At 39.3% G+C, this 26,270-nt stretch overlaps 1 protein-coding gene across 3 annotated transcripts in view; it reads right to left on the bottom strand.

Annotated features, from left to right (window-relative positions):
* Nucleotides 1-652: 652 nt before the first annotated feature.
* The window catches only part of LRRTM4 (leucine rich repeat transmembrane neuronal 4), a 757,200-nt gene continuing 731,582 nt past the window's right edge, over nt 653-26,270 (bottom strand). For 2 of the 3 annotated variants that reach the window (XM_045979712.1, XM_045979711.1), the window contains one exon: nt 653-890. In XM_045979712.1, coding sequence (XP_045835668.1) covers nt 669-890 — 222 coding nt within the window. In that variant the 3' untranslated portion in view covers nt 653-668. The remainder of the gene's footprint in view (nt 891-26,270) is intronic. The other variant, XM_045979716.1, reaches the window with a different exon arrangement.

The following is a 26,270-nucleotide window of genomic DNA, read 5'->3' as shown; positions in this document are numbered from 1 at the left end:
TGGTCAACTTTGTTTCTTTGTGGTCTGTAGTAAATCAGATTTTCTTTTGGTACAACATAAGCTTTAATGCCCATGTTCAGAATTGGAAACAGAATCACTTGATCCGGAAAAAAGAAAAGAAAGTGAAAAATAAAACAAATCAAATAGGAACAAACAGCATTTTAGAGAGAAAATGAAGGAAAGCAATTGAAATCAAGTCTGTGAAAGTTACACACACCTAACAAGGAAAACTGTTCTGTTTCCCCAATTCCCCCCCCTCCCCAGCCCCAGGTCCCCCCCCCCCCCCCAATGTGGTTCTCCAGCCCAGGAACCATGCAGTGTAGAAAAAGCAAATATACAAACAAACCTATAAGTAGCTAGGGTGAAATCTATTTTTATAAGAACTCGACACTTTGACTATTTACATCCAGGAGCATTTCTGTTTTATGTTTTGAAGCAAAGAAAGTCCCGTAGTTCTCCTGGTTATGCTGCAGGTGCATCCGTGGCCCTCTCTCAGCAGTTTTGGTTTTCCTCTCCTCTATGTCCTAAGTGTTTATTGAACAGGCACGATGAGCCAGCTTGCTTGCACGATTGTGGACACCCAGTCTCCTCTAAGAGGAAGCCCCCACCCCCCCCCCCCGCCCCCACCCCCCCCACCGAGGTCCCGCGCCGAAGAGTCTGCTTTTGCGTTAGTTTGTTATTCTCTCCAGGTAAATGGCCGGCGCCGCCGACCTGGCGATGGTGGCGATGAAGCTGTGGTCGCGGCCGAGCTCCAGGCTGGGGGTTTCGTCCTGCTCGGGAGACACCGCTTCATAGCCCTTGCTGACGCGGAGCGGCTGGTGAGCCTGGCAGTAGCCGATCACAGGCGGGTCGTAGCTGTAATACGGCAGGGGCTTCACGTGGTGCGGGATCTGGTGCGAGAAGGACAAAGATTTAGGATTAGGAAAACGCCTTGCCTTGGGAAGACAAGAAGAGGACGCGCCGAGGCTCCTGCTTTGAACTCTTCCATGGTGTTTTAAGGCATCAACTGCTGATTCCTCTATTAATAGACACAAAACAAAATAAGGATTGTTAGTATGGAACTCGATATTGTTCTGTCCAGAGAGATAAGCCTCATAGACCATTTTATGTACAAAGCATGTGTATTTATTTATAAACAGTATATATGCACCTTGTATACAGCTGTGTGTGTACACACACATATATATACACTTTATAAAAATGTATGTATATACCTTGTTACATATACTGTTACAGAAAGTGTGTGTATATATACACACATATTTATAAATACATATATCCATTCATATACACTTTGTATATGAAATCTTAAAGATTTTTCCATGCCCAGGCCTGTCCTCTATCTTTCTATCTATTGCCATAAAGAAAGTTAAGAACAACCTAAATTCCCATCAACAGGGAATTTTAAAATACATGAGGTAAATCCATACACTTGTTGACAGATAATACAAAGATTGGGGAGTGCCCATCTGTTATAATGAGGCAAGATGGGACATTAAGAGAAAACAATTAATGTGAAAAGAATGTACAGTATGATCCGTTTTGTGTAAATACAAATGTAAACGTAGTAGAGTTTTTACTTTTAAAATATCTTTGTATACAATTGAAATCTTTATTGTGGACATGTATGTTTTACTTAAATTTTTTTAAAAAGTAATCTCAATTTCCTGTAGATTATTTCTAACAATTCTATAAATTCTCAACAAAAAAACTTTAGAATCATGAAAGCTGGCACATCCTTGTGTTCATAATATGTAATGTTCTTGATTTCAAGCTAACAAGCCAAATATGTGTCCGATGTTAGAATAATATACCTGAATAATTGGCTACAGAAATCCCTTTAATAGTAAAAGCTAAAAATATTAAAATTTCAGTATTTTTTTTTTTAAAGAGAGAGTGAGGGAGGAGGGGCAGAGGGAGAGAAAGAATATTAAGCAGGCTCCACACTGAGCAAGGAGCCCAACATGGGCTTGATCATGATCTGAGCCAAAATCAAGAGTCAGATGCTTAACCAACTGAGTCACCCAGGAGCCCCAAATTATAGTACTTTTGATGCTATGCAGCTTTTTATTAAACCACAAATTTCCAATAAAGAAAAATGTGTCATAAGCTCACAAAAAGGAAAATGAGGATTGCTTAATTCTATCCCACTAGAGCATTTCTCATAATGCGCTAGATCAGATCGGACCCTCTTGGTCAACAGTCCACAGATGATAAAATTGCAAACACGGTCACTGTCCTGTCAGGCAAGAGTTGCGGCAGTTTAAACTATGGTCTCTCGGCTCCAACCCTGTGCTGTAGCTGGCTTAATCATGCCAGCCTGGGGCTTTGCAAACGACATTGCCTCTTGACCTACCTGTCCCTGTTAGACTTTGACAGTGGGACCACTGGAGGAAGATGGCAAGAGTAGAGGAGATGGAGGCAGCTGCTCCCATGGTGGGCTGCCACTGTTTCTTCCTGCTCCAGGGAGCTACCCCAACAACACCCCATCATACTGGCTGTAGCAATGCCTTCCCACAGTAGCCCGCCATTCCAGTTTGTACAGTCTTCTAACGTTTGATCCCACCATGTCCCCGCAGAGTCGTCAGCACCAAGGAAGTGTGAGGTGTATCTCCACAAAGCTCCTCCTCCAAACTCTTAATGCTACACTTACAACCTCTCCATTTGGTCCCTTAGTCCCACAGGTGGTAGGGTGGCAGTTACTCCCTGAAGTTGCTGTCTCTGTTACACTATGGCATTTCTAGCCTTTGCATGAACTTAGCTAATAACTCTGCATGTTTTTAAAGATTTTATTTATTTATTGAGAGAGAGAATGAGAGAGAGATTGTAGGTGTGTGCATGCACGAGAAGGGGCAAAGGGGCAGAGCAAAGGGGGCAGAAACAGAGGGAGAGGGAATCTCAAGCGGACTCCCCGCTTACCAGAGAACCTGCCTGGGGGCTCAGTCCCACGACCCTGAGATCATGACCTGAGCTGAAATTCAGAGTCAGATGCTCAACCCACTGAGCCACCAGGTGCCCCAACCATATTTGATCAGCAATTCATGTGAAATGCTTTGTTAAAATAACTGATAGATTGTTGTCTCCTGACTAGACTATATATGACTCTTTCTCTAGGTTAAACTACAAATATTGTTGTTATAATTTTATAATTTGGTAGTGAGGTTAAACCCCAAAGGTCTTACGGGTTAATTGTTCTGTAGGAAGTTAACCAGTCTTATGTCTAACTTGGCCACCTTATTTTAAGAATCCATTTTTCCTATTACTGTATAAACCCCTCAAAAGTTCTTCAAACAAGGTCTTATGCTTTCTCGCTGTACCCCCATTAATGTGTTAAGCAAAATTTTGACAAAAATTCATTATCTGTTTGTACGAGAATTGTGTTTTAAACACCTCTGTGCTTATTAAAATTCACCTCCTCACATTTTTAAAAATATAGATTAAAGCAGTGTTTCCACAGTGATCTGTGGAAGATCACAACTCATCAGTAGGTTATAAAATCAATTTAATGAATCCAGATAAACATTTAAAAATTGAATTAACTAGAATAGAAAGTATTGGAGTATCTCATGAGTAAGTTGCTTCATAAAAGTTTCATTTCGGGCACCTAGGTGGCTCAGTTGGTTAAGCGACTGCCTTCAGCTCAGGTCATGATCCCGGAGTCACGGGATCGAGTCCCACATTCGGTCCCCAGCTCCATGGGGAGTCTGCTTCTCCCTCTGACCTTCTCCCTAATCCTGCTATCTCTCACTCTCTCTCAAATAAATAAAGAAAATCTTAAAAAAAAGTTTCATTTCAAATTTGTGTGTGTTCATAAGTATATGTCTACTGAGTTACCCCGTGATGTTTTTTTAAAACTGGAAATCACAATGAAAGATGCTTGAAAAATATTCAAAGCACGTAGTCAGACTGTACTTTATTTTAATGTGATCAGCAACAGCAGGATAAATTCCCATCCTTCATTTACTATCCTCTTTTTTTCTAACTCACATAATAACAGTTTTTCTCAGTGAGTGAGGAAATTAAGCCAATGTATATTTCTTTATTTTTTGGATGAGACACCTTGATTTCTAATGGGAGGCAAACACTATTTTCAGCTAGTGTTAAGAAATAGTAAAGGAAAGATAATTTCTGATCAAACAAGATGTTGATATAGTCTGGAATATACAATTCTGCTCTCAAGAAATCTGAACAAAAATACATACTAGGTCAAATTCATGATTGGTACAGAGATGTTTTAGACATTGGACATTAATTTCTGTGCTGGCAGTGAGAACAAGGAACAAATTATAGGACAATATGGTTGGATTATGAGATAATAAATATAAAGTTAGATCTTCCCTGAATGTATAGTGGGTTAATTTTTTTTCTTTTTTTCTCACTTATATAGACTTCTCCCTATAAATCAGTTCAGGTCCAGACATGAAATGTTTGTCAGCAAATTCTATTTTAGGTCTCCTCGTAGGATTTTACTGTGTGTCAGATAGGTAGAGATATTTGTGATTAGTGTCATGGGTCACCAAAACTCTGGAAAAGCATAGACATGAAACTACTTCGTTGTGACATTTCAGCAGAAAGAATTTTATGAAGACCTTCTTAAGAGTCACAGAGACTATTCTTGCTTTTTTATTGTTAATAGGTGGAATAATATAACTCTAAGCCATAAAAAAAATCACCAAATTATTTCCAGTGGCAACAACATTCACTGCGCATAGAATCTTTGTTGACTTACTGTCTCCGAATTAGACAAATTACTAAAAAACATAAAAATAAACATTAAGCCCTCTCTCTCTTCATGCCTCTCTGCTTACTTGTGAACTCTCTGTCAAATAAATAAATAAAATCTTTTTTAAAAAAGGGGGGGGCGGTGGGGTGCCTGGGCGGCTCAGTGGGTTAAAGCCTCTGCCTTTGGCTCAGGTCATGATCTCAGGGTCCTGGGATTGAGCCCCACATCGGGCTCCCTGCTCAGTGGGGAGCCTGCTTCCCCCCACTCTCTCCACGCCTCTCTGCTTACTTGTGATCTCTCTGTCAAATAAATAAATGAAATCTTTAAAAAATAAATAAAAAACATTAAGCATGGATTCTGGTTTTGTCTACCGTCTTGTAACCCCAGTGATCGTCCTCCTCTGGTCACCTCAACAAGAAGATGCTTAACCTACAAACATAGATGAATCACAAATGCGAAGTGGGACAGGGTCCCACAGACCCTACTAAAACCAGTTTAATCTACAGATGGAAACCATTAGCTCTTACGGGAACATTATTGAATTTTCAGTGTGAAGTCCCACAAGTTGAATAAAGTGGGAAAGAACAATTTCATATCTAAGAAACTATGGCACTTATATTCAAACAAAGTTGATTCAAATGTCAAGGGACCTGTATTAACTACAGCATGTCGGGTTTATATATTCCATCATCTCTGAACTCAGAAAGTTTGTTTTGCTATGACAGTCGGATCAGTTTATTTTTTACTTTAAGGAACGGGAACCTGCCATTTTCTCTGTTGTATATGAGGTAGGCTTAGAACCTCCAGCAGGATAAAAAAACATTGTAAAGCGCCCTCCTGCCCAACAGCCCAATAGCAAGAATTCAAAAGCTACGTGAACTGGCAGGCTGTGAAAGGATATCTGAGATGTTTGCTCATTTACTCTTAAAGTCTAGTCTGTGGGGTACTATGTAATCTACTGATTTTGTGGTTTCTGAGGAGCTGAGCGACTGAGGTCTTGTACTTTATAGTAATAATGTACAGTACATTAACCACCTGGGTCCCTGTGTGTATCATTGTTTCCTTTCCAGCAGTCAAAACAAAGTATCCTTCAGTTCCCCTTAATGTGTATTTGATATTTTTGCAAATGTGTTCTTAGAGCTTTTCCAAACGGTCCCTGTGTTCCGTTAGCTCTCTGACAGACCTCATTCTGGGGCACAGCACAACAACACTACTTAAAGATGGCGTCTTTTGTATGCTTGACTGCTCATTGATTGCTTTGGAAGCTGCACTTTATTTACAGATAATAGGTGTGGTACGTGGAATGAAGGGAATCTCACCGGGGAAATCTACCACACTGAAATTCTGTCATTTGCTTCTCTCAAGAATATGAACACTTGAACTCAAATTGAATTTAAACCTTTATAGGGACACATAAACTTCTATGGAGGCATATTTCATAAGTAAATCTGAGGTAGGTTACAAAAGGGAAAACCATTATTATCACTAATTATAAGTCACTTTAATCTTGCTGAGTTTCCTGTGAGTCCTCTGAAAATGGGCATAATGACATATCATTTACCTCTATAAATCTCAGATAACTCTGAAAGCAATCCTTGTTTCTCAAGAATACTCTGGAAAGACATAACCTACTCTAGTTTTACTTAACACTGACTATCTTTCCTGGAAATGTTCCCTGCCTTTTGTCTTACAGTTTCCATTTGAGAGATGTGAGAACATGAAGGGTCACAGAGTGGCTCATTCACAGAGGCTCTCAGTCCTACTTTGTGCACTCAGAAGCTAGGACACCTTAGTGGATGTTCTGGATTTCTGACCATGTTTTTTACCCTTTGCCTAGAATATGGTTTTCTTCCAACATGCTGGGGGGAGAATGAAAGGACACACTCTTCTGAATTTCAGTGGTTCACAGAGTGAATGATTCAAAGAGGAAAGTGAAGGAAAGAGAATGTGTTTAAATGTTGAGAGGAAGAGCAAAAAAGTATAGTGGGATGTGCAGAGCTTCTAAAGTCTACAAATTGATTCATATCCCATAATTTTATATCCATAATAATTATATTAAAATGAGAAGTGAATGTGTCTGTGTAGTTAATGTGAGAGTAATGTGAAACGGACTCTTGATATATGTGATCATGAAAGGCTTTTGAAGTTCAGTTTTGTTATAAGCATGAAACTCCAATATCGTTACCCTTTTTTCTCAAAGGTATAAGCATTAGTTATAAGTAGTTTAATAGCCTGATCATTTTAAAATTACCATGCACTATCATTAGTCTTATTTATTAACTTTTCATGAACATTGTTCACATTTCAGTATGAGTTCTTTCAATTGAAGTCATAAAAAGTTGATTTTCAATTTCCTAAATGACATTTGTTCTCTAATTTTTGGAACTAAAGGGTAGTACCTGACTACTCAGACCATTTAAAAAGTACCATCCTAAAAATCCAGATGAGGAATTCAATATAGTTGAATTGCTTAATGGAGATGGATGCTTGGTTTATTGGAAATAAAATAGATTAAAAAGGAAGGGCAACAGCTGAATGAGCATATAACTTAGCCTTTATTCTACTCACGATATTTGTCTGTGACAGAATTGACAGGGACCAAGAAAATGTAAACAAATTTGGCTAGAGATTTTTTCCGGGAATTCTGATCAAAGCTGACAGAACCTCAGCCCATTTATAAGTTAGCTGGGTAAAAGGGAGACTTAATTGACTCAAAGACACAAAAAGGGATTTAGCAGCTAAACAGAAGAGCAAGGGTACCACTGGGTCTGAAGAATGACTGATGCCAACAACTCAGATGTCACCAGGCCCTTTTGGTCAATCTTGCCTGATAATCTCTACACGTTATCTTCACATCCTGATTGCCAAATGGCTTTCTTCATCTAGTAGAACACATGGCTGTGACAGCTTCGGAATTTTGCATGTAACCAGCCACAGTAGATTGCACAAAGGACCATAGTACTTCTAGCTCCTCTCATCAAAATGTAGTATCTGTTTCTTCTTGCCTTAAACACTGGCTGGTCTTGTGATTTTCTTTGCCCAATAGAACACAGCGGCAGCAATGCTTCTTGTGTGTCAAGGTTCCTAGGATCCTGGCCAGATTAGCCACCACCACGTGAACAAGTCTAGGCTAGATCACTGGAGAATGGAAAGTGCTGTGGAGCCACAGAGTCATCTTAGACTAGCCACCATCCCTTAAGGTCCACCAAAGTTCATCACAGGCACATGAGCCCAGCTGGCCTCAGAGGAGCAGAATTGCTCAGCCACTTCTCCCATTCCAGAAAAGCATATGAGAAATTATACTGAGCTGTGACATTTGACAGTTCCTAAAAACCTGATTTCATCCCTCACTCCGTAAATGAGAGAATTAAAATAATAAGCACCCATTCATAAATTTTGCCTCTTTAGATTTGAATACCTGAAGGCACTTATAATATAAAAAGGAGACAGAAGAAATGTAATGAATCTAAATCAATGCATCAAATTACATTATTTAATTCTGTTCTGCAATGAAATATTCTTATTCATTGTTCTTATTTTATTTTCTTAGATTTTATTTATTCACTTTTTAAAAAGATTTTATTTATTTATTTGAGGGAGAGAGCGAGAGCACAAGAAAGAGGGGGGCAGAGGAAGGAGCAGATTGCCTTCTGAGCAGGGAGCCCCACGTAGGTCTCAATCCTGGGATCATGACTTGAGCAGAAGGGAGATGCTTAACCAACTGAGCCACATTTGTGCCATGTTTATTCACTTGAGAGAGAGAGAGAATGAGAAAGAGACAGAGAGAGAATTCAGGAGCCCATGAGCAGAGAGAGAGGCAGAGGAGGAGGGGTAAGGAAAGGAAGAGAATCCAAAACAGACTCTGTGCAAACCCCAGGCTGGATCCCACAACCCTGAGATCCTGACCTGAGCCAAAGTTAAGAGTCAGAAGCTCAACTGACTGAGACACCCAGGCACCCTTCTTATTGTTTTTAAATGCAGCCTTGCTTCTTAATCAGAAAACACCAATTATCTAATTATTAGTTTGTATTAGTCAAAAAGTAAAACTGTCAACATCGTCTGACATTATTTTTAAAACATTTGCTCTATAAAGCTTATTTTAAAGCACAATTTTGAAAAATACCTTGAACTCAAAGTCAAGATGGAAATTGGAGTCTTAAATGCAGTCCTTCCAAGTTAGCACTCAAACGGACAAAGTTTCTTATTTAACAGATGTTTGTTCACAAGAACTCTTAGAAATTCCTATAACATGGAAGAGAGAGGACAATGAATTAAAAGAAAATTTACTAGCATATAAGTCAACGCAACTGGACGAAAAGCTGGTTTAGATGGGGGAAAGGTCTTCTGAGGACTGTGATACACTCACCAGCCTTGAGTGGCCAGGACTGGTGAGGTAGGGAGAAAGGCAGGGTCTGGGCAATCCCTGGCCATGAGTAAAAGCAGGAGAACAGCAGAGGACGATAGGAGGAGAATGAGCCTTACTTTGAGGATTCATACCGTGGAACACTAAGTAAAAAAGGACATGCCTGTACCAGAAAGCTCATCTCCTATTTAAAGAAAGGGTGAGTTCTTTAAGTGACAAAAGTAGAACAGAAACTTCTCGGTCTGCCATTTTACGTCTTGTTGCTCAGCTCCCTTCACCAGTAGCCACTCTCTCTCCCACCATCGTCACCATCTACTGGCTCACTAATAAAACAAAAAAAGAGGCCCAGGCAACCTCTGACATCCTAACACTGTATACACACAAAGACTTGTCTCCCTAAGTAGTAACTGTAATAGAGAAGAATCCCTAGAAATAAGACGCAAGAATTCAAGAGAAGATGATAAATCAGAGTGGTAAGTGAAAAAGTCAAGACCGCCTAAAAATGAATGAAACTAGAAACAACTGAAAATGCATTCTCATCGAACACCATTATCTCAACATTTCTTGGCTACATAAGAGATAGTCAAATTATTTGTTCAATGAAAGAACAGAACAGTCTTATCTTTCTCACACTTTATTTTGAAGATTAAGTAATACATGTGACAAAACCTAAAATAACCTACTAATATTTGTCACAAACACTGATGACATTTATTGATTTTTGTTTTTGAAAATCTCTAAAGAGAAACAAGAAGATGATGGTGCAAATTGCTGACTGTCCTGCTTGCATTTTGTTTATGGGCTGAAGTGTGTACCAAGTTGCTCTGACATGCAAAATACATGATACTAAACTCACCGCATTTGACTTTGGATCTTGATGGGACTCTTCCAACCACTTGAAACTCAAGTTCTGACAGAAGTTGCACGCGAGCACTTGTCCTTATTGTTCTGTTCTTATTTAAAGATGAGAACGTGTACTATTTGTGCACTCATGGTTGTCCAAATTTTAACTTTTAAGTCAGTCATGGGATAACAGAACAGAACTTCCACTTCCATCTTGACTGCTCTCCTATTAGGCTGCCTTGTCTGTAAGGTGTCCAGGGAGTTGACTAAGTTAATGAATGAGGTACTAGCTGTTCTTTGAAGTTAGCTTTGACTCCATTAGCTAGAAAGCGTATTACATTACCAGCACTCTCAGTGTTCAGTGAGGTTCTGGGCTAATGAGCTGGGTTAATTAGCTAGTATTAACTTCTAAAGGCTTTCCTTCTGTTGCTGTGGCCTCTGAATTTGAAAGAGTAAGGACTCCCTAATAGAGCAGGATAAGCAAACATTCTGTAGAAGTGGAATCTACAATACTTCAATAAAAAATAGAGACAAAAAAATTTCAAAACCCCCATCTTTCCCCTCTGAGGGGGAAAAAAACAGATTCAGTGCAATATTTGCTATGCTGTCTGTCCTCAGAAATTTGGGAAGGGAAATGAACCAAAAGCAGCAGGAATGCCAATACCAGGAAGGCGTGAGCAAGCAGGCATTACAGATGTTTTCCTTCTAGATTCATATTCAGCTTCTCCACAATGTTCAGAGTAGCTTATTTCTAGTTTTCGTATGAGTTTTTGTAGTATTCTGTACAGTTTTGTGTTAAATTCTTAATTGTGTCTTTAACCTGTTTTATGCAAGATTGTGTATCTTGTCTAAAGCAAATATGACTGATTTGTTCAGCTTTTGAAGATAAACTACCTTTGGGATCCTCCCCAGACATGTAATTCAATAGTGCAGTAGATATTTAGTAAAAGCTAGAAATGTTTTTAAAATGTAAAAATAAAATGAAATGAAGCTCTTATATAAAGAAGGTGATTGAGTTTCTTGCATTTTATGTACCTTTTCCTCCCAAGATAAAAGTTTAGAACCAAATGACAATTATAGAAGGAAGAAAACCCCAGAAGGACATACACCTTGATAGGATGAGAAACCTGATTCTAATAGAGTTTAATAGAACTTCTTGGGGGAACTGACTGATCCTAATGAAAGGAGGCATGGCAATGTATATTTAATTGCAAAAATAGGGGAAGCCCACTTAGAAAATGCAATTAACGTTGTTATTCTGATTGAATATGTTTTAGAACAGGGTGGCAGAGTGATGCATAAATAATATTGGTCTCATATTTTTAATAAAATGTGTTAAGCTCTAGGTTACTGCCTGGATCTCTGCCACGGAGCATATACTATTAAGGAGTCATTATATAAAGTGAATTTGCCATAATGGTATACTTATTTTTGTATCCATTCATTCACATAGCAAATATTTATCACTGAGGTTGGCCAACTTTTTCTGGAAAGGGCCAGTAGTAAATATTTTAGGCTTGCAACCCATACAGTCTCTGTCACAAGCAGTAAACAACTTTACCATTGTAGCAGGAGAATAGGCTTAGACAAAACGTAAACAAGTGAGTGTGGCTCTGGTTCACTAACAGTTGATTTATGAACACTGAAATTTGAATTTCATGTAATTTTCAGGTGCCAGAAAACATCTTTTGATTTTTTTTTTTTTCAACCATGTAAAAAATAAAATCTGTTTAGCTTGGGACTAACTTCCTAAGCTAGGCATTGCGGTAGATGCCGGGGATATGAAGAAGAATAAAATAAAGGCGCCTACTGAAAGAACCTCTTCAGAACAGATTAGAAGATCAACCTGATTCTAATTCTCCGTGTTTGAAACTGCATCATCCAAGCCCGAGAAGAGAGGGAGAAAAGCATTCCCCGCCGGTGGGCACAGCAGGTTTTCTTGTGAAGATCCAGGTGTTCTGCTCTGGAATAAAACTCTCAGTGGATCCCAGACAAAGAGCTAGACCCACACAACCTTGGTACTTAGAAGTCTGACTTGAACCTCCAGGTGGGAGTTCTGAAGTCCCCATTCAGGTCATTCAGATCAAACATGCTCAGGCAGAATAAACGCCCAATGACCTTTCAGCGAAGATCTTAAGCAACACTCCAGCCCGTGAACCCGCCCCGGGGTATAGGACAGCTTATAACACAGGGCCCGAGGGAACTTGCATGCTTTTGTAAAGGAGGATAAGTTCATGGGTCATGGAACCATAAACAGGCTTTGTTTTGTGGAGAAGGTTAAAAAGCCTTCTTTCTATTTCTCAATCTCTACAAGCCTCTTCCCATCTCTGGGCCTCTGTACTCGCCATTCCTTTTGTCCGGGATAGTCTTCTTCCAACTCTTTTCCGTAGGATTATGCTGATCTTTTGAATCCCTGCTTAAATGTCATGTTCCTAGAGGGCCCTTCCCACCACCTGGTCTAAAATGCCACTCCGTCCCTACTCACGCATATAAGCCATCCCCTGACTCAATTCCCTGTTTATTTTCTTCACAGCATTTATCAAAATGTTAACTATCTGGGATGTGTATATCTTTGCTCCTTTTCTGACCATTTCCTCCCAGTGTCAGCTCCGTGCTGTCACAGAATGTTTCTGATTGGTCTGGTGCTGCCTGGCTAGAATATTTCAATAATGTGTGCTCAAAGAATTATGAATTTATGAGAGATATCTGTTAGGGAATTGGGTTTTATTTGGAAGAAATTTGCCTCCAAAACTGTGTCTTTTTCCACGGTCCCTTACCCATTCTTCACTTTGGATTTAAACAGGGACCTAGGATGGCACACAAACAATTTCTCTCTACAAATCTCTGCATGCCGGGCCCTGTGTTGAGAGCTAACAGTATTAGAATGACTAAGGGTGTCCATGACCTTAAGGAACCCATAACCTAATGTGGAAGACAAAAGTGAGTGGATTTTCACAATGTGACATCATCTATGGTCCAATGCAACAGTAGCGGTGTATGAAAAATGACAAGGGAGGAAAGAAGAGTAAGATGCTTATCAGGTGGTTTCCGATCCACAGAATGGATACTGATGAAGCCACCAGTAGAAAGCCTGGTGCTACATGTGGCTTCTATGTATGGTCAGCATGTCTGCTATTACCAGGGTACTTGGCTTCCTGTGTGCTGGGGGAGCCCAGTGCCCACACTAACCTGTTTTTTTAAATTAATTAATTTTTTTAAAAAAATATTTTATTTATTTGACGGACAGAGATCAAAGGTAGGCAGAGGCAGGCAGAGAGAGATGAAGGGAAGCAGGCTCCCCGCTGAGCAGACAGCCTGATGTGGGGCTCGATCCCAGGACCCTGTGATCATCACCTGAGCTGAAGGCAGAAGCTTTAACCCACTGAGCCACCCAGGCGCCCCTCACACTAACCTGTTTTAAATCTTAACAGTCTACCCAACTTATCCACAACTTGCCCTTGTAGGGAATGGATTCCACAACCTCCGTCTCTTCAACCACTATATCCACCTCTCACCCAAACACTGCATTAGTTCTTACGGCTGAAGCATCCCTAAGTTGTGATGAGCAGCTGAGACTGACCATAGCTCTGGGGCAGGACATGGGGACAGCCGCTTTCTCAGCTGCTGCTGCTGAGAAAGCAATCAACCCTTGCCACCCTTAATGAAAGCCGAGAAATGGAGCTCCTCACCTTCCCCTTCACGTGCCATTTGGGATTTCATCAACCATACAGACTGCCCTTAAAACACTGGTTCTCAGGCCTAGCTGCAGCTTTGTCACCTCTGGGGTGATTGTAAAAATTGTAAAAAAAATAAAGTCTGTAAAAAATAAAGATTGTAAAAAAAAATAAGTCTGGTCCTTATTCCAGATCAATTAAATCAGAATTTCTGGGGTATGGCCCAGGCCACCCCTTTTTTTTTTTTTTTTAAGCACCCACTCAAATGTGCAACCAAGGTTGAAAACACTACTTCTTGTTAAATTTAGATTGCTTTCCTTTAAAGATGTAGGCCCAGCAGGGAGTGCACGGTGTGCTTTACCTAATTCCTCACACCTGCCTGGAGATGGCCTTGCTCAAAACAAAGCAGATTACTTCCCAGTCTGAAGTCACCAAACATTGTGCACATATGTGTGCTTTTTACTCTCCAATTAAATTTTCCTTTTTCTTAAGTTCAATTCATTACTGCTAATTATTCTGCCTCACCCGTTGTGTTTCTTCACTTGGCCCTATTCATATTCTTGGGTGATTATTCTGCCGGGGTTTTAGTTATCATCAGTTTGGTTATGTATAGATTCTACTCTTTTGTCTAAAGTTAGGTGTAATTCAGTTGGGTAAGTTTAACAACTACATTATACACATGTTTTTTAAATAGCTACTTGTAGGTGAATTTACCTTGCCTTGATGGCAAAGTGCCCATAAGTGTTCAGTCAGCTGGAGAACTCCTTTGGCTAAACATTTTCACAATCTATTTCTTTTATTTTTTTTTTAAGTAATTTAATTTACTGGGATGGTAGTAATAGCCCATTCCACTTTGCACTATGGGGAAGGAAGGATATTTTTATCTACGTAAAAGCTAATAAAGACTCCCACTGTTGAAAAATATTCAAACCTCCCAATTATTTCCATCAAGCGATAAATTTAAAAGAAAAGAAAAAGAATTAAAACCCCAAAGTGGTAGCAAGTAAGCAATAATGACTAAGAGAAACTTAGGGAAGGATCATTAAATTCATCTTTGCTTTAGAGTAACCTGATACTCCCATGTAGAGGTGCCTATAAAAGGGTGCCTTCTGCCACTGGAAATAATATAAGTTGACATATAGTTGATGAAATTCACCAACTGTGGTAGTAAATCATAGAAGGAAATGATCTGTATGTGTGAGAGCACAGAGAAGAGCTTGAGGGAGCTGCTTTCCCACTCTCCACCCACCACGCCCAACTCCAGCTGCTGCCCATCCAAAGCTCACAGGACTTATTTATTTGCCTGGTTGTATCACGCTCCCCTGTGGACCACCATGGTCATATGGCTATAGTTCCCCACCATTACAGAGTATTAATTTTGCGGGCTACCTCCATGGGTCCCTTTGTCAGAGTGACGTTATAGCTGAATTTTTCGACATACTCCAGAGGAGTTGGGTAAATCCATCATGTTGCACTTCATTGTTTTCCTTGGCCAATGCCAAAATGGTATCTATTTCCCCTCTATGCCATTCCTATAATCCACTTTTCTTCTCTGCCCAAATTTCTTCTTTCTTTTTCCTACCAAACCATTCCAATGAATGCAGATAAACCATAGCCTTTTATCAAGAAGTCTCACACTCATTGAATCTTACCAAAAATGCTCAAGGAATAACTCATTTTTATAGTGACACTGAACTGTGGTTTTCTGGCTTGTTATTAAATAATACAGCACATTTATTATAAATAAATTTGTAACCTTACTATTTTAAGTTATTAAAAATAAATTATTATTTTGTCATGAAATTAGACCCTCAGGGAAGCCCTATATTCTTGGAACTGAGTCTAACATTGAGAGTTTGATAGAAAAAGAGCTCACAATATTCTTGGATAGATTTAACTTTATGTGGATTCTATATGGCAATCCACAGTACCATTTTCCAGGATAGCAAATAATTTCTATTTATCTAGATGGAAACATGCAGTCAAATGTTCTGCCCCTGAGCTATACCCCCAATCTAAAGGGAAAGATGGAAAGACCCCATTATCTTTTTAGCTAACCATGTAGCAAAACTTCCTTGATTCAGACTAAGAGATGACCACTCAGGGAGAATTGGAAATTATACAGAACTTTAAAAAGCTATAGTTTACTTCCTTGGGTTTAGCCCAAGTTCAATAAAATACTAGAGTGTGTAGACAATACACTTTTCCACTTCTAGCTCCTTGATGAGTAGGACATTTATGTTATATATGGGCTGGTGGTAGAGAAAGAACTTGCGCAAGTGGGCACCAGGAAGACTGGGGGGGGGGGGGGAGAGAATAAAAGAGATAGCAGAACAACATCCCCTTCCTGTCCATCATTTCTGATCAGCAGGTTGATGAAAATGTTCATGAAGGCTTTTGTGTCACACTGAGTCATAAAGGTGGTATACACTTGTAAAAGAGGCTTTTGTCCCTTCCTCGGTGGAAAAGCAGCACTCTTGCGTCTCCTGCCTCATCATCAGTGTTCTCACAGTGGGGCACTGTGACAGACTCAAAGTATGTGTCCTCCATCTAACGCATATATTAAAGCCCAAATCCCCAGTGTCCACATTTGGAGATGGGGCCTCTAAGGCTATAATTAAGATTAAATGGGGTTATAAAGGTGAGATCATGACTCCACACTCTTAGTGTCTTCATAAGAAGAGACCAGAAAGCTTGTTCTCTCTCTTTCCACGTACATATAAAGGTCATGTGAGTGCACCCTGTGATGCCTGTTGGCCAACAAAAGGGATCTCAGAATGAAACCCACCTCACCAGTACTTGGATCTTAGACTTCCCAACCTCTAAAATTGTCTTAAACAAATCATCCAGCCTATGACATTTGTCATGGCATCCTGAATTGACTAATACAGAGACCAATACCATGAAGTGGTGAGGGTTTGGGTAAAGATGGATGGAAGTTGTCACGGTGATGGAAGCAATATGGCTGAAGCTGATGAACCATTTTGTGATAAAGTATTGTTAATTCTTCTGCAGATCTCCGGAAATAATTTCTTGAGAGAGATGAATGAAATCCTACTATTTAATAGCAGAGTACATGGGCTTCAGTGGTATTTATCTGATTTATCAATGCTGAACCCCAAAGATGAGTATATAGGCAGTCACAAGATGCTGAGATGTGCCCCTTGGTAAAACGTCTCTTAGTTTAGGGCAGACTTAATGGGAGCATGATGATTTACATTATTCTTTTTTGAACACCTTCCCCATCCTCCTTTATATAATGTTTATACTATTGAAATTAGGCTGGATCTGGGAGGGGGTTATGCATGAGGGGATTCTTTCCTTCCTTGTACCTTATATTTAGTGCTCACTTGGAATTCAAGCTGGAGGCATTTATATTCATCTAGGCTGTCATTCTCGTAGTATCCAGCTGGGGACCAGGATACCAACACATTTTCCCCAAGATTCTACAACCCGTGGCACTCCTTGTCTTCTTACGTTACCCCAAAGTCTCATGACTACTGAAAAGGGATCAAGGTAACTCTACCTTATTGCCTATCCTAGGCCTGCATTTTAGTTATTCTCCTTTTATCCCTTCAGACATTTTCCCCTCTTCCAACCTCGCCTTAGACCTAAAGAAGCTCATTCTATGACCCAAAGTGCCTTGTTAGCTGGTTTTGGTTAGTTTCAGTAAGGAGAGGCATCCAATGGTAGTAGGAAAAGGGAGGTCAGAGCATTTATTCCTTGCCACTTTATTCTGGCCATGGTACTGTTCGGGAGTGGCTGGTTTCTTCTACAGCAGTGGTTCATAGTCTAGAGCAATTTTGCCTCCCAGGGAACATTTGGTAAAATCCAGAGGTATTTCTATTGTCAAGGTTAAGGTCTTCAAGACAAGAAGTTGTCGAAACTGAGGCATTACTGGCATCTAGTGAGTAAAACCCAAGGATATTGCTAAACATCCTATAATGCACAAGGTGTACCTCCCAACCCTGCCAACAACAATAACAACAAAGAATTATCTGATCTAAATGTCAAAGTGTCATGGTCAAGCTACTTTTTTACCATAATCACAGATCCTTTTAGATGGACCCTCAAGATGAGCCCTCTTTTCACAGACACAGCTTCAACTTGGATCTGGTAACAAAGTATCTTCCCTTTGCCCCATTCTGGCCAATGAGAGGGAATGGGCAGCACCTTCCTGCTGTTTCTATTAGAATTTTTCACCATCCTCTGTAGATCTCCCTTTAACACTGCTCTTTTTTCTTTTTTAATAAAATTCTTGTCGTTAAACTTTCCTTTTTTAAAAAAAAATTTTATTTATTTTTTTAAATAATCTTTACACTCACTATGGGGCTAGAACTCAGGACCTTGAGATCAAGAGTCACATGTTCTTCTGACTGAGCCAGCCAGGCACCCTTAAACTCTCTTTGATTAAAACTTGCATGTGCAGTGTTTCTTTGTAGGACTCCAAGTGGCATGGAGTTTTAGGCTTACATGCATGAGCATTTAACATCATGTTTATTTTTCTTAAATCAGAGGTGGAATGGCAAACTTTCACCAGTACTAACTGCAAATATTTATTGAGTGAGAGTGATGTCTCTGTGCTACCCATCTTTATAAGTGCTTGTTGTCAGTTAACACCTTTATTCTTCACAAAAGATGTATCATTTGGGTGTTAAGAGGATTTATGATAAAACTGAAGATGGCGGGTGAAATGACTTGCCCAAGGTCACATACTGAAAATGGCTCTTGAGTCTGGGTGCTTAATACTACCTCAAGGAGGCATTTTGTCTTCAGAAATAAACTCCTCTATAATATCTGCAACACAGAAAGCTCCATAGTTGGCTCTAGGGAATCACTTAAATGTGAACCACAAAGAAATTTTCAGAGGGACATCCAAGGCAATTCTTGATGTCATGCCACACTCCTACACTGTACTTTTTTTCTCTTTCTTTTACTTCTCTGTGCTTACCTTCTTGCCTCCTCTGTTTCCTCTCTTTTCTTTCTGTTTCTCTTTCCCCTTTATCCTTGCATGCCTCTTCACTTCCATTCTTTCCTTTCTTTGCTTTGCCTATTTTTGCAAAAGTTAGATCTGCCTTTGGCACCTCAATGTTAAAATGAACTGGGTTCAATTTTAGTTATAATGGCATTCAAACCATCAGGAACAGAAAGAATGCATAAAATATTGAATAAGACTATTCCTGGGATTTAATGAAATGTTAAGCATAAAATCACTTAAATGTTAGTTTTCTAAGTGCCAGTGTCTTGAAACAATACAGTCAATTCCATAAAAAAATGTGATGGATACTCAGTTGAATCTTAAAGCCTATATTCAAGGAACACGGAAAAAGCTGGTTTTAATTTATATTCATACTATATAGAGATATGAAATTGTTTAAAAAGACAAAGTTTATTTATGTAAGTGCTTGGGTTTGGAAATATGAAATGGTGATATTTGAAAGTAATAGCTTCTCTGAAAATACTTTTCAAAAGTGGGCAAATTGATTCATTCTCTAAGGAATTATGACAGTAAGCGTAAAAGTATAGTTGCTATTTTGCATGCAACAATACTAAGGATAGTAACCTATTCCATCCATTTTTCACTACAAATATGTACAGCACTTAATATCAAAAGCTGAGTTATCCTGGCACTTTGATAAATGGATGCATTGGTGGGTGAATGAAATAAGATTTTGTCTTAGAGGAAATATTGGCTTTTCATTAGGTCAACTGAGAATTTATTGCATACAAAAGAATTAGGGGGGCGCCTGGTTGGCTCAGTGGGTTAAGCCGCTGCCTTCGGCTCAGGTCATGATCTCAGTGTCCTGGGATCGAGTCCCGCATCTGGCTCTCTGCTCTGCAGAGAGCCTGCTTCCCTTCCTCTCTCTCTGCCTGCCTCTCTTGTGATTTCCCTCTGTCAAATAAATAAATAAAATCTTTAAAAAAAAAAAAAAAGAACTAGGAATTTATGGTTTCTTCAAAGAGGTTTAAATACTCTTTCTAAAGATATACAAGTTATCTTTTTCTTTTTTTTAAAGATTTTATTTATTTATTTGACAGAGAGAGAGATCACAAGTAGGCAGAGAGGTAGGCAGAGAGGCAGGCAGAGAGAGAGCGAGAAACAGGCTCCCCACTGAGCAGAGAGCCCGATGCGGGGCTCGATCCCAGGACCCTGAGATCATGACCTGAGCCGAAGGCAGCGGCTTAATCCACTGAGCCACCCAAGCACCCTACAAGTTATCTTTTTCTAGGGAAAACTATATCCAATTTCTATGACTCTTTGAGAAAAACGTATAACATATTTGTCCCCAACTTGTATATGGAAAGAGTGATGACTGCAAGTTTATGCTGGCCAGTTCAAAACATCCTGCTTTGTCCTCTTCTAGGCAAAATAAATCTTAAACAAACAAACAGACAGACATTTCTAAGGACAATTTTCTCTGTAAATATCCCCTCTCACAAGATAAGAACAAAGGCATTCTCTTGGCATTTCAGAAATTTTACTGAAATCAGGATGATTCCTCCTGCCTAAAACCATTCAGGATAACTAAAGGATTGGGAAGGATTAAATTGCCTTGTTCATTCTTTATAAGGAGTAGAAGGTGCTGGGGACACACAATATTGAAATTCACATGAAACTGACACACAGAAATGTCTTTTGATGTGTAGCCACTCTAATCAGTGTTATGAAGAGGTCTGAACAAAGTCATCAAATGAAGCATCTTGTGGCACTGCCTAAGAAATGACTCATGTTTCTTGAGGGCCTGCTCATCATCACCAACTAGTTTCAGGAATACTCGGGCTCTGACGTATATAATTGTGTGTGTGTGTGTGTGTGTGTGTGTGTGTGTGTGTGGCCATAAAAAGAGGCAGGTGAAGATCATTAACATCTCCACAGGACTAGAAGGATCATTCTGCTACCTTGATTTCATAAAATTGCTGCTGCCACTTAAGGAAGTCCTCTTCTAATAATTTAAGATTTTATTTGTTTATTTGAGAGAGAGAAAGCACGAGCAGGGGGAGGGGCAGACGACAGAAGTAGACTCCCCGCTGAGCAGGGAGGCTGAGGCTCTGCAGGGTTCAATCCTAGGACCCCGAGATCAGAACCTGGGCTGAAGGTAGACACTTAACCAACTGATCCAACCAGGCACCCCAGGAACTTCTCTCAATTTAGACTAAATCTTCCCTGAAAAACACAAAAGAAGAGGTCTCAAATGATTACACCATCTTCTTAGTTCCAACCAGATGTGGGGCCAGAAAAATGTCCTGATAAATAAAATGTAGGGATCAATTTGGAAGATATTTAAGGTCCACTTTGCCTTAGACTGTGTTTTCTATGAATGCAAAAGAGTCTTTTCTGTGGGAAATAGTTGACAATGAGAATGTAACTGAAACTGTAAAATTAATTAGATGAATTTGGGAGGCGAGCTTTCCCTAAAAGGAAGCTCATTTGCAAGTGAAAAACACTAACGTGGGTTGCTCCAATGTTGAGTCCAAAGTCCTTTCGTGCTGGGAGGTTTGGAAAGGCAAAATCTCACTCAGGTCTCACCTCAGACCTGCTGAATCTGAATCAGCATTTTAACAAGGCCTCTGGATGTTTCCTAAGCATATTAAAGTCTGTGATGCTCTGCTTTCTAACAGATCGGTTGTCTCAGAGGTATCCTCTACCAGAATGGCAATGGTGCAGCTCTGTATTTCCACTGTGCCCAGATCCAAAATGCATTAAGAGAAAAAAATAAGAATACTTGTAGATCTTAGAGAAGTGGTCTTCCAGACCAGTGGCAGCAGCATAACCTGGTAACTTGTTAGAAATGTAAAACATTGCACTCCACCCTAGCCCTTACCCACTCAAACCTCTGGGTTTCCAGCCCAAGCACCTATGTTTGAACAGCCCTATGGGTAATTCTGATGCTAACTGGGACTTGTAGAGTGGGAAGTGAAGAGTACCCCCCGCCCCCCACCGATTTAGATAATGAGGGTGAAAGGCAATTGACTAGAGTTAGAAGATGAAAGGCCCAAGGTGCCTGGGTGGCTCAGTGGGTTAAGAAGCTGCCTTCTGCTGGGGTCATGATCCCAGGGTGCTGGCATCCAGCCCTGCATCAGGCTCCCTGCTCAGCAGAGAGTTTGCTTCTCCCTCTCCTTCTGCCTCCTGCTCTGCCTACTTGTGCTCTCTCTCTCTGTCAAATAAATAAATATTTTTTTTTAAATGATAGTCTCCAAAAGGGGCTTACAGCGAAAATGGACATATTTCCATAAATGGTGCTGTTTTAAAGGATTAGTAACATATGTGGAATGAATCATGCTTGTTATTTTTCCTCCAACCCCACAAATCACCCTTCACAATTCATATAAAATATCAGTTCCTTCAGGGAACCTATTCCCTTCAAAAAAGTAACTTTTTGCTGCTCTAAACTCCCATCCTCATTATCTGTATTGACCATGTGGTGGTCACTTTCCAGTAATTGTCAGCAGGAGACCACTAGGGAACTACTTTATGTATAAAGTTTCTAGAGGGAAGAGATTCTGTCTTGTAACTATGTAGCCCCCAGGCATTCAGCACTCTGTCTGGGATACAGCTGAGGTCTAATATGTTTTCTATGTATTTGTTAGTTCTTTGGTTTGGGGGATGAAAAAGCCTATTTATTTTCCTGTTTTAAAGGTCATTTTTTTAAAGGATGAACAACTACCTGTGAAATACATTGAGATCCTCTGATTAAAAGTAAGCTGTGTTAAGAACATCTCCTTTTATACATTAAGCATTAACAAAGAAAATCTACCAACAAAGTCATAGAAGGTCTTTACCCCCCAGTAGTACAATTGAAACATTTGACGTAACATAAAATATGTCTCCATTTTCAAGCATTTAAATTTCTAATTGTTTCTCGGTTCCCTCAGAGAGCTTTTCTAGGTCAACGAAGTACTCACACTGTGCTACACATTCCAAGAGTCCAAGTGAGTCTCATCTCATCCTCAAAAATAGAAGGCTAGCAAATGCTCCTAGTTCATACAATAGTTAGAAAAGATCAAAAGAAAAATTTGACTCTGTCAAATCCAAGCTCATGCAGCTTTTAGATTTTGGTTAACAATGTTTTCCCTAGCTCTTCAGTATCCCCCCTTCTTTCAGATTAGCTTCTAGCCTGGCTTGATTCTGAAAAACAAAAACCAAACCACCACCACTGGAACAAAACAAAACAATAACAACCAAGAAAAAAAAAAAAAACTAGTGACAAAGAATTGTTGAAAACACGGTGATGTGATCACAGATTCCTAACCCTCCTCTCATCTTATATGAAGCAAGAATGAGTAAAAGACAAAAATTACGGGGTGTGTGTGTGTGTGTGTTTTCATGTGTGCACAGCCATGCAACGGGACTTGGAACTGCTGTATCAGTTATTTGGAAACAGTATAAAGTACCAACCATTTGCCATGACCTTAGAGGACCCGTGTGGGATTTAATGCAGCAGGAACCAGACAGAGGAAAGAAAACAATGGCTGAGTCAGAACTACTCCAGCTGATTTAGATGAGATTCAGGCACAATTCCACTAAAGTGACCTTATTTGTAAGAATGAGGAATGGAGGTGAGTTGGGGCCACAGCAATGGCTCCTTTGTGGGATGCCTTTAACCGCTATGCTTTCCCACGGTTAACTCATGGGAGATCTGAGGTCTAGCACTGTTACTTCAAATAGCTTTGGCTAGCACCAATTCCCTGAAGCATCAAGAAGGTTCTGTGCTGTCCCTCAAATCATTGCCTGGTGAACTGAAAAACCAGTTTGGGTTAAGGTCTTCAGTGCACTTCATGACCAATGCAGAGGTGAGCCCAAACCAGCACACAGAGGACTTTTCTCTTGACAGACCCCAGAGCCTGAGCTCTACCTTTGCACTAATGCTGTAGAATCTTGAATTCTGAGTCTGTTTTTATTAACACCCCCTTTGACCTAATATCCAGGAGGACTCCAATGCTCTCTATTTGAATAATGAGGAATCTAGGAAAAACCCACCCAGACGATTTTGAGGGACGTTACAGGCCAGGATTTCCTTCATCTCAAAGAAAGAGAAGAAGGAACAAAATAAACATTTAGGGGCCAGGTGTAAGACAAATGCAAAATTTTGTAGGAAATGACTTAACAATAGGAAAGAAGTAGTTGTGGGCAAAGGCAACAGGAAACTTAGCCATGTCTAAATAAATGTCGAAGGTAAATACTAAAATAATGGGAGAGAGTTATCAAAAGAGACAAATATGTAAAAGAAAGTGTAAACTAGCTTTAACACTGGCCAAGACAGCCTTTGCCTTCCCCTTAGTTGGACTAGACTTCAGACAAGCTTCTTTGTGACTATAAATCTCTGATTTCCCTTCATGTAGAGAATTTATTACTTTAGAAAACTTGGAATTGTAAATCCTTCTCTGACCTGTGGGTTGGAAGTCTCCCAAAGTCTGCACAGTCTATAGTCCAGGAAATGCCTTTCTCAAAGACCTGGGGGTCATCCCTTTGAAAGGTAATCATCAAATCAGAGAACAGCTCTATCTGTCAATCTCTGTGGGATGGTAGGACTCTAACTTCAGGAAGTAGGAAATTAGCAAACACATATCCCCTAATCATATTGATCAGCTCCCCCCACCAGCATCTTCTGGGTCACTCTCCACTAGCTAATCTGACGTTCTAAAACCTACCCAGCCCTTTGGTTCAGCCGGGTTCAGTTCAATCTCTCTCTTTTACTACAACAGACTTAGAGGAAGTTTTTCTCGACTTAACTCTTCAGTGCAACTTTTCTTTGACAAAATGCATATCACAGCAATAAAAACTGTACATAGTGTAAAATATATGTGGGCTAGGTAAAATGAGAAATTTCTTGGCATTTCATGCAGGTACATAAATACACTCTGGAAGATCAATTGAAAGAAAAAAATGGTAATTCCAGACAAAATAGTCAAAGCAAAAAAACAACTAAAAATAAAAAAGAAAGATAAAACTTGAAATTAAATTAAATTTAAATTCCCAAAGGTATGATCTTTATGCAGAATAACATATCAAAGTAATATATAAAACTAAAACTATTTTAGCGGAAAAACCCTCAAAAATCCACAGATGAATTAAGCAATTTTCTTTCAGTTGTTGACAATGTGGTCAGAATTAATAAATAAGGATATAGGAAGTTTGATCTTGGAAACAATGTTTTGTTTTGTTTTTTTAATTAGATATATATCTTCAATTTGAGTTCATTATAACTGTTTGGAAGAAAAAATCAACAATATAATAAATACAAATATATTACAGTGATTTTAAATTACTTACTGTTTTCAGAAACTTAAAATTGTTGCTGGGGAAACAATTTAAATTGTGAGAGGTGTGTGTCTTAGAATTAAAGATATACCAAACATATGGCAATTACTTAAGGCTTAGTCAAGGATATAATACCTTAGATATACAGATCTATTTATAGAAATATATATAATTTCTGATCTACATTTCTCATTGAACCATATATAGACCAGATATAGAGTGTATATATATATATATATATATATATCTGATATATATGTAGGTATGTATCAGAAATATATATATATACCTCATATATATATATACACACACACATATATATAGAGTTGTACACACACAGGTATATATATGTGTGTGTGTGTGTGTATATATATTATTATATATTAGAGAAATGCACAATTAGGTGCAAAAATTTACATGTACAAAAATGGTCTGAGAAACACTATTTACAAAATGGCAAGTGTTAATTACTATTGGAAACAATTCAAATCCCAGCAACATAGAAATAATAAATACCTCCCATTATTTTCATTCTGATGAAAATGTAGAACTTTTTTAAATATGTATAGAAAGAATGCAAGTAAGTGAAGCAAACATTTGCTTCAAGAAACTAAAACAAATCTAAAATGACAATGAACTAAAGCTGCAGAGAGAAGGATACCTCAAGAAGGGATTTCATAAATTACTGAATAAAATAAAAGGAAAAAGCCATATTTTAAAACAAATCATTTAAGTTTTTCTCTCAAAAAATATAGGGCGCCTGGGTGGCTCAGTGGGTTAAAGCCTCTGCCTTTGGCTCAGGTCATGATCCCAGGGTCCTGGGATTGAGCCCTGCATCGGGCTCTCTGCTCCATGGGGATCCTGCTTCCTCCTCTCTCTCTGCCTGCCTCTCTGCCTAGTTGTGATTTCTCTCTGTCAAATAAATAAAATATTTTTTAAAAATCTATAAAATATGACAAATAGGCTTTCCTTCTGTTAACTCATATACTTTTCCACCTTAGGGACCACATATTATTTAACAAATGCCTAATTACACCTACCACTAAGTCAGACTCTGGAGGATAAATAGTAGACCAAATGGACAGGGTCCCTGTCTTAGGTAGCTCATGGTCCGTTAGAGAAAAGAAACAAAACAATATTAAGCTAGGAAGTCAGAGAGGTGTGGAAGGCAGACAGAATACTCCTTAATCTAGATCTGTGTTGTTACATGCCTACAGGATAAGTTTCAGCTGGGAAGATGACATTTCTGGCAGAGCAAGGAACAGTTGCAATGGTATGAGGCAAGGGAAACAGCAGCATTTTTAAAAGAAACAGAGAGAGAGAGAGAGAGCATATTTTAACTGCAATGTTCAATTATGAGCATTTGAGAATGAGATAGGAAAAGGATGTGTGAGAGCTTTACACCAT

This window comes from Meles meles, chromosome 15 (genome assembly GCF_922984935.1).
Source record: "Meles meles chromosome 15, mMelMel3.1 paternal haplotype, whole genome shotgun sequence".
Lineage (NCBI taxonomy): Eukaryota > Metazoa > Chordata > Mammalia > Carnivora > Mustelidae > Meles > Meles meles.
This window is presented reverse-complemented; position numbering and strand designations above follow the sequence as displayed.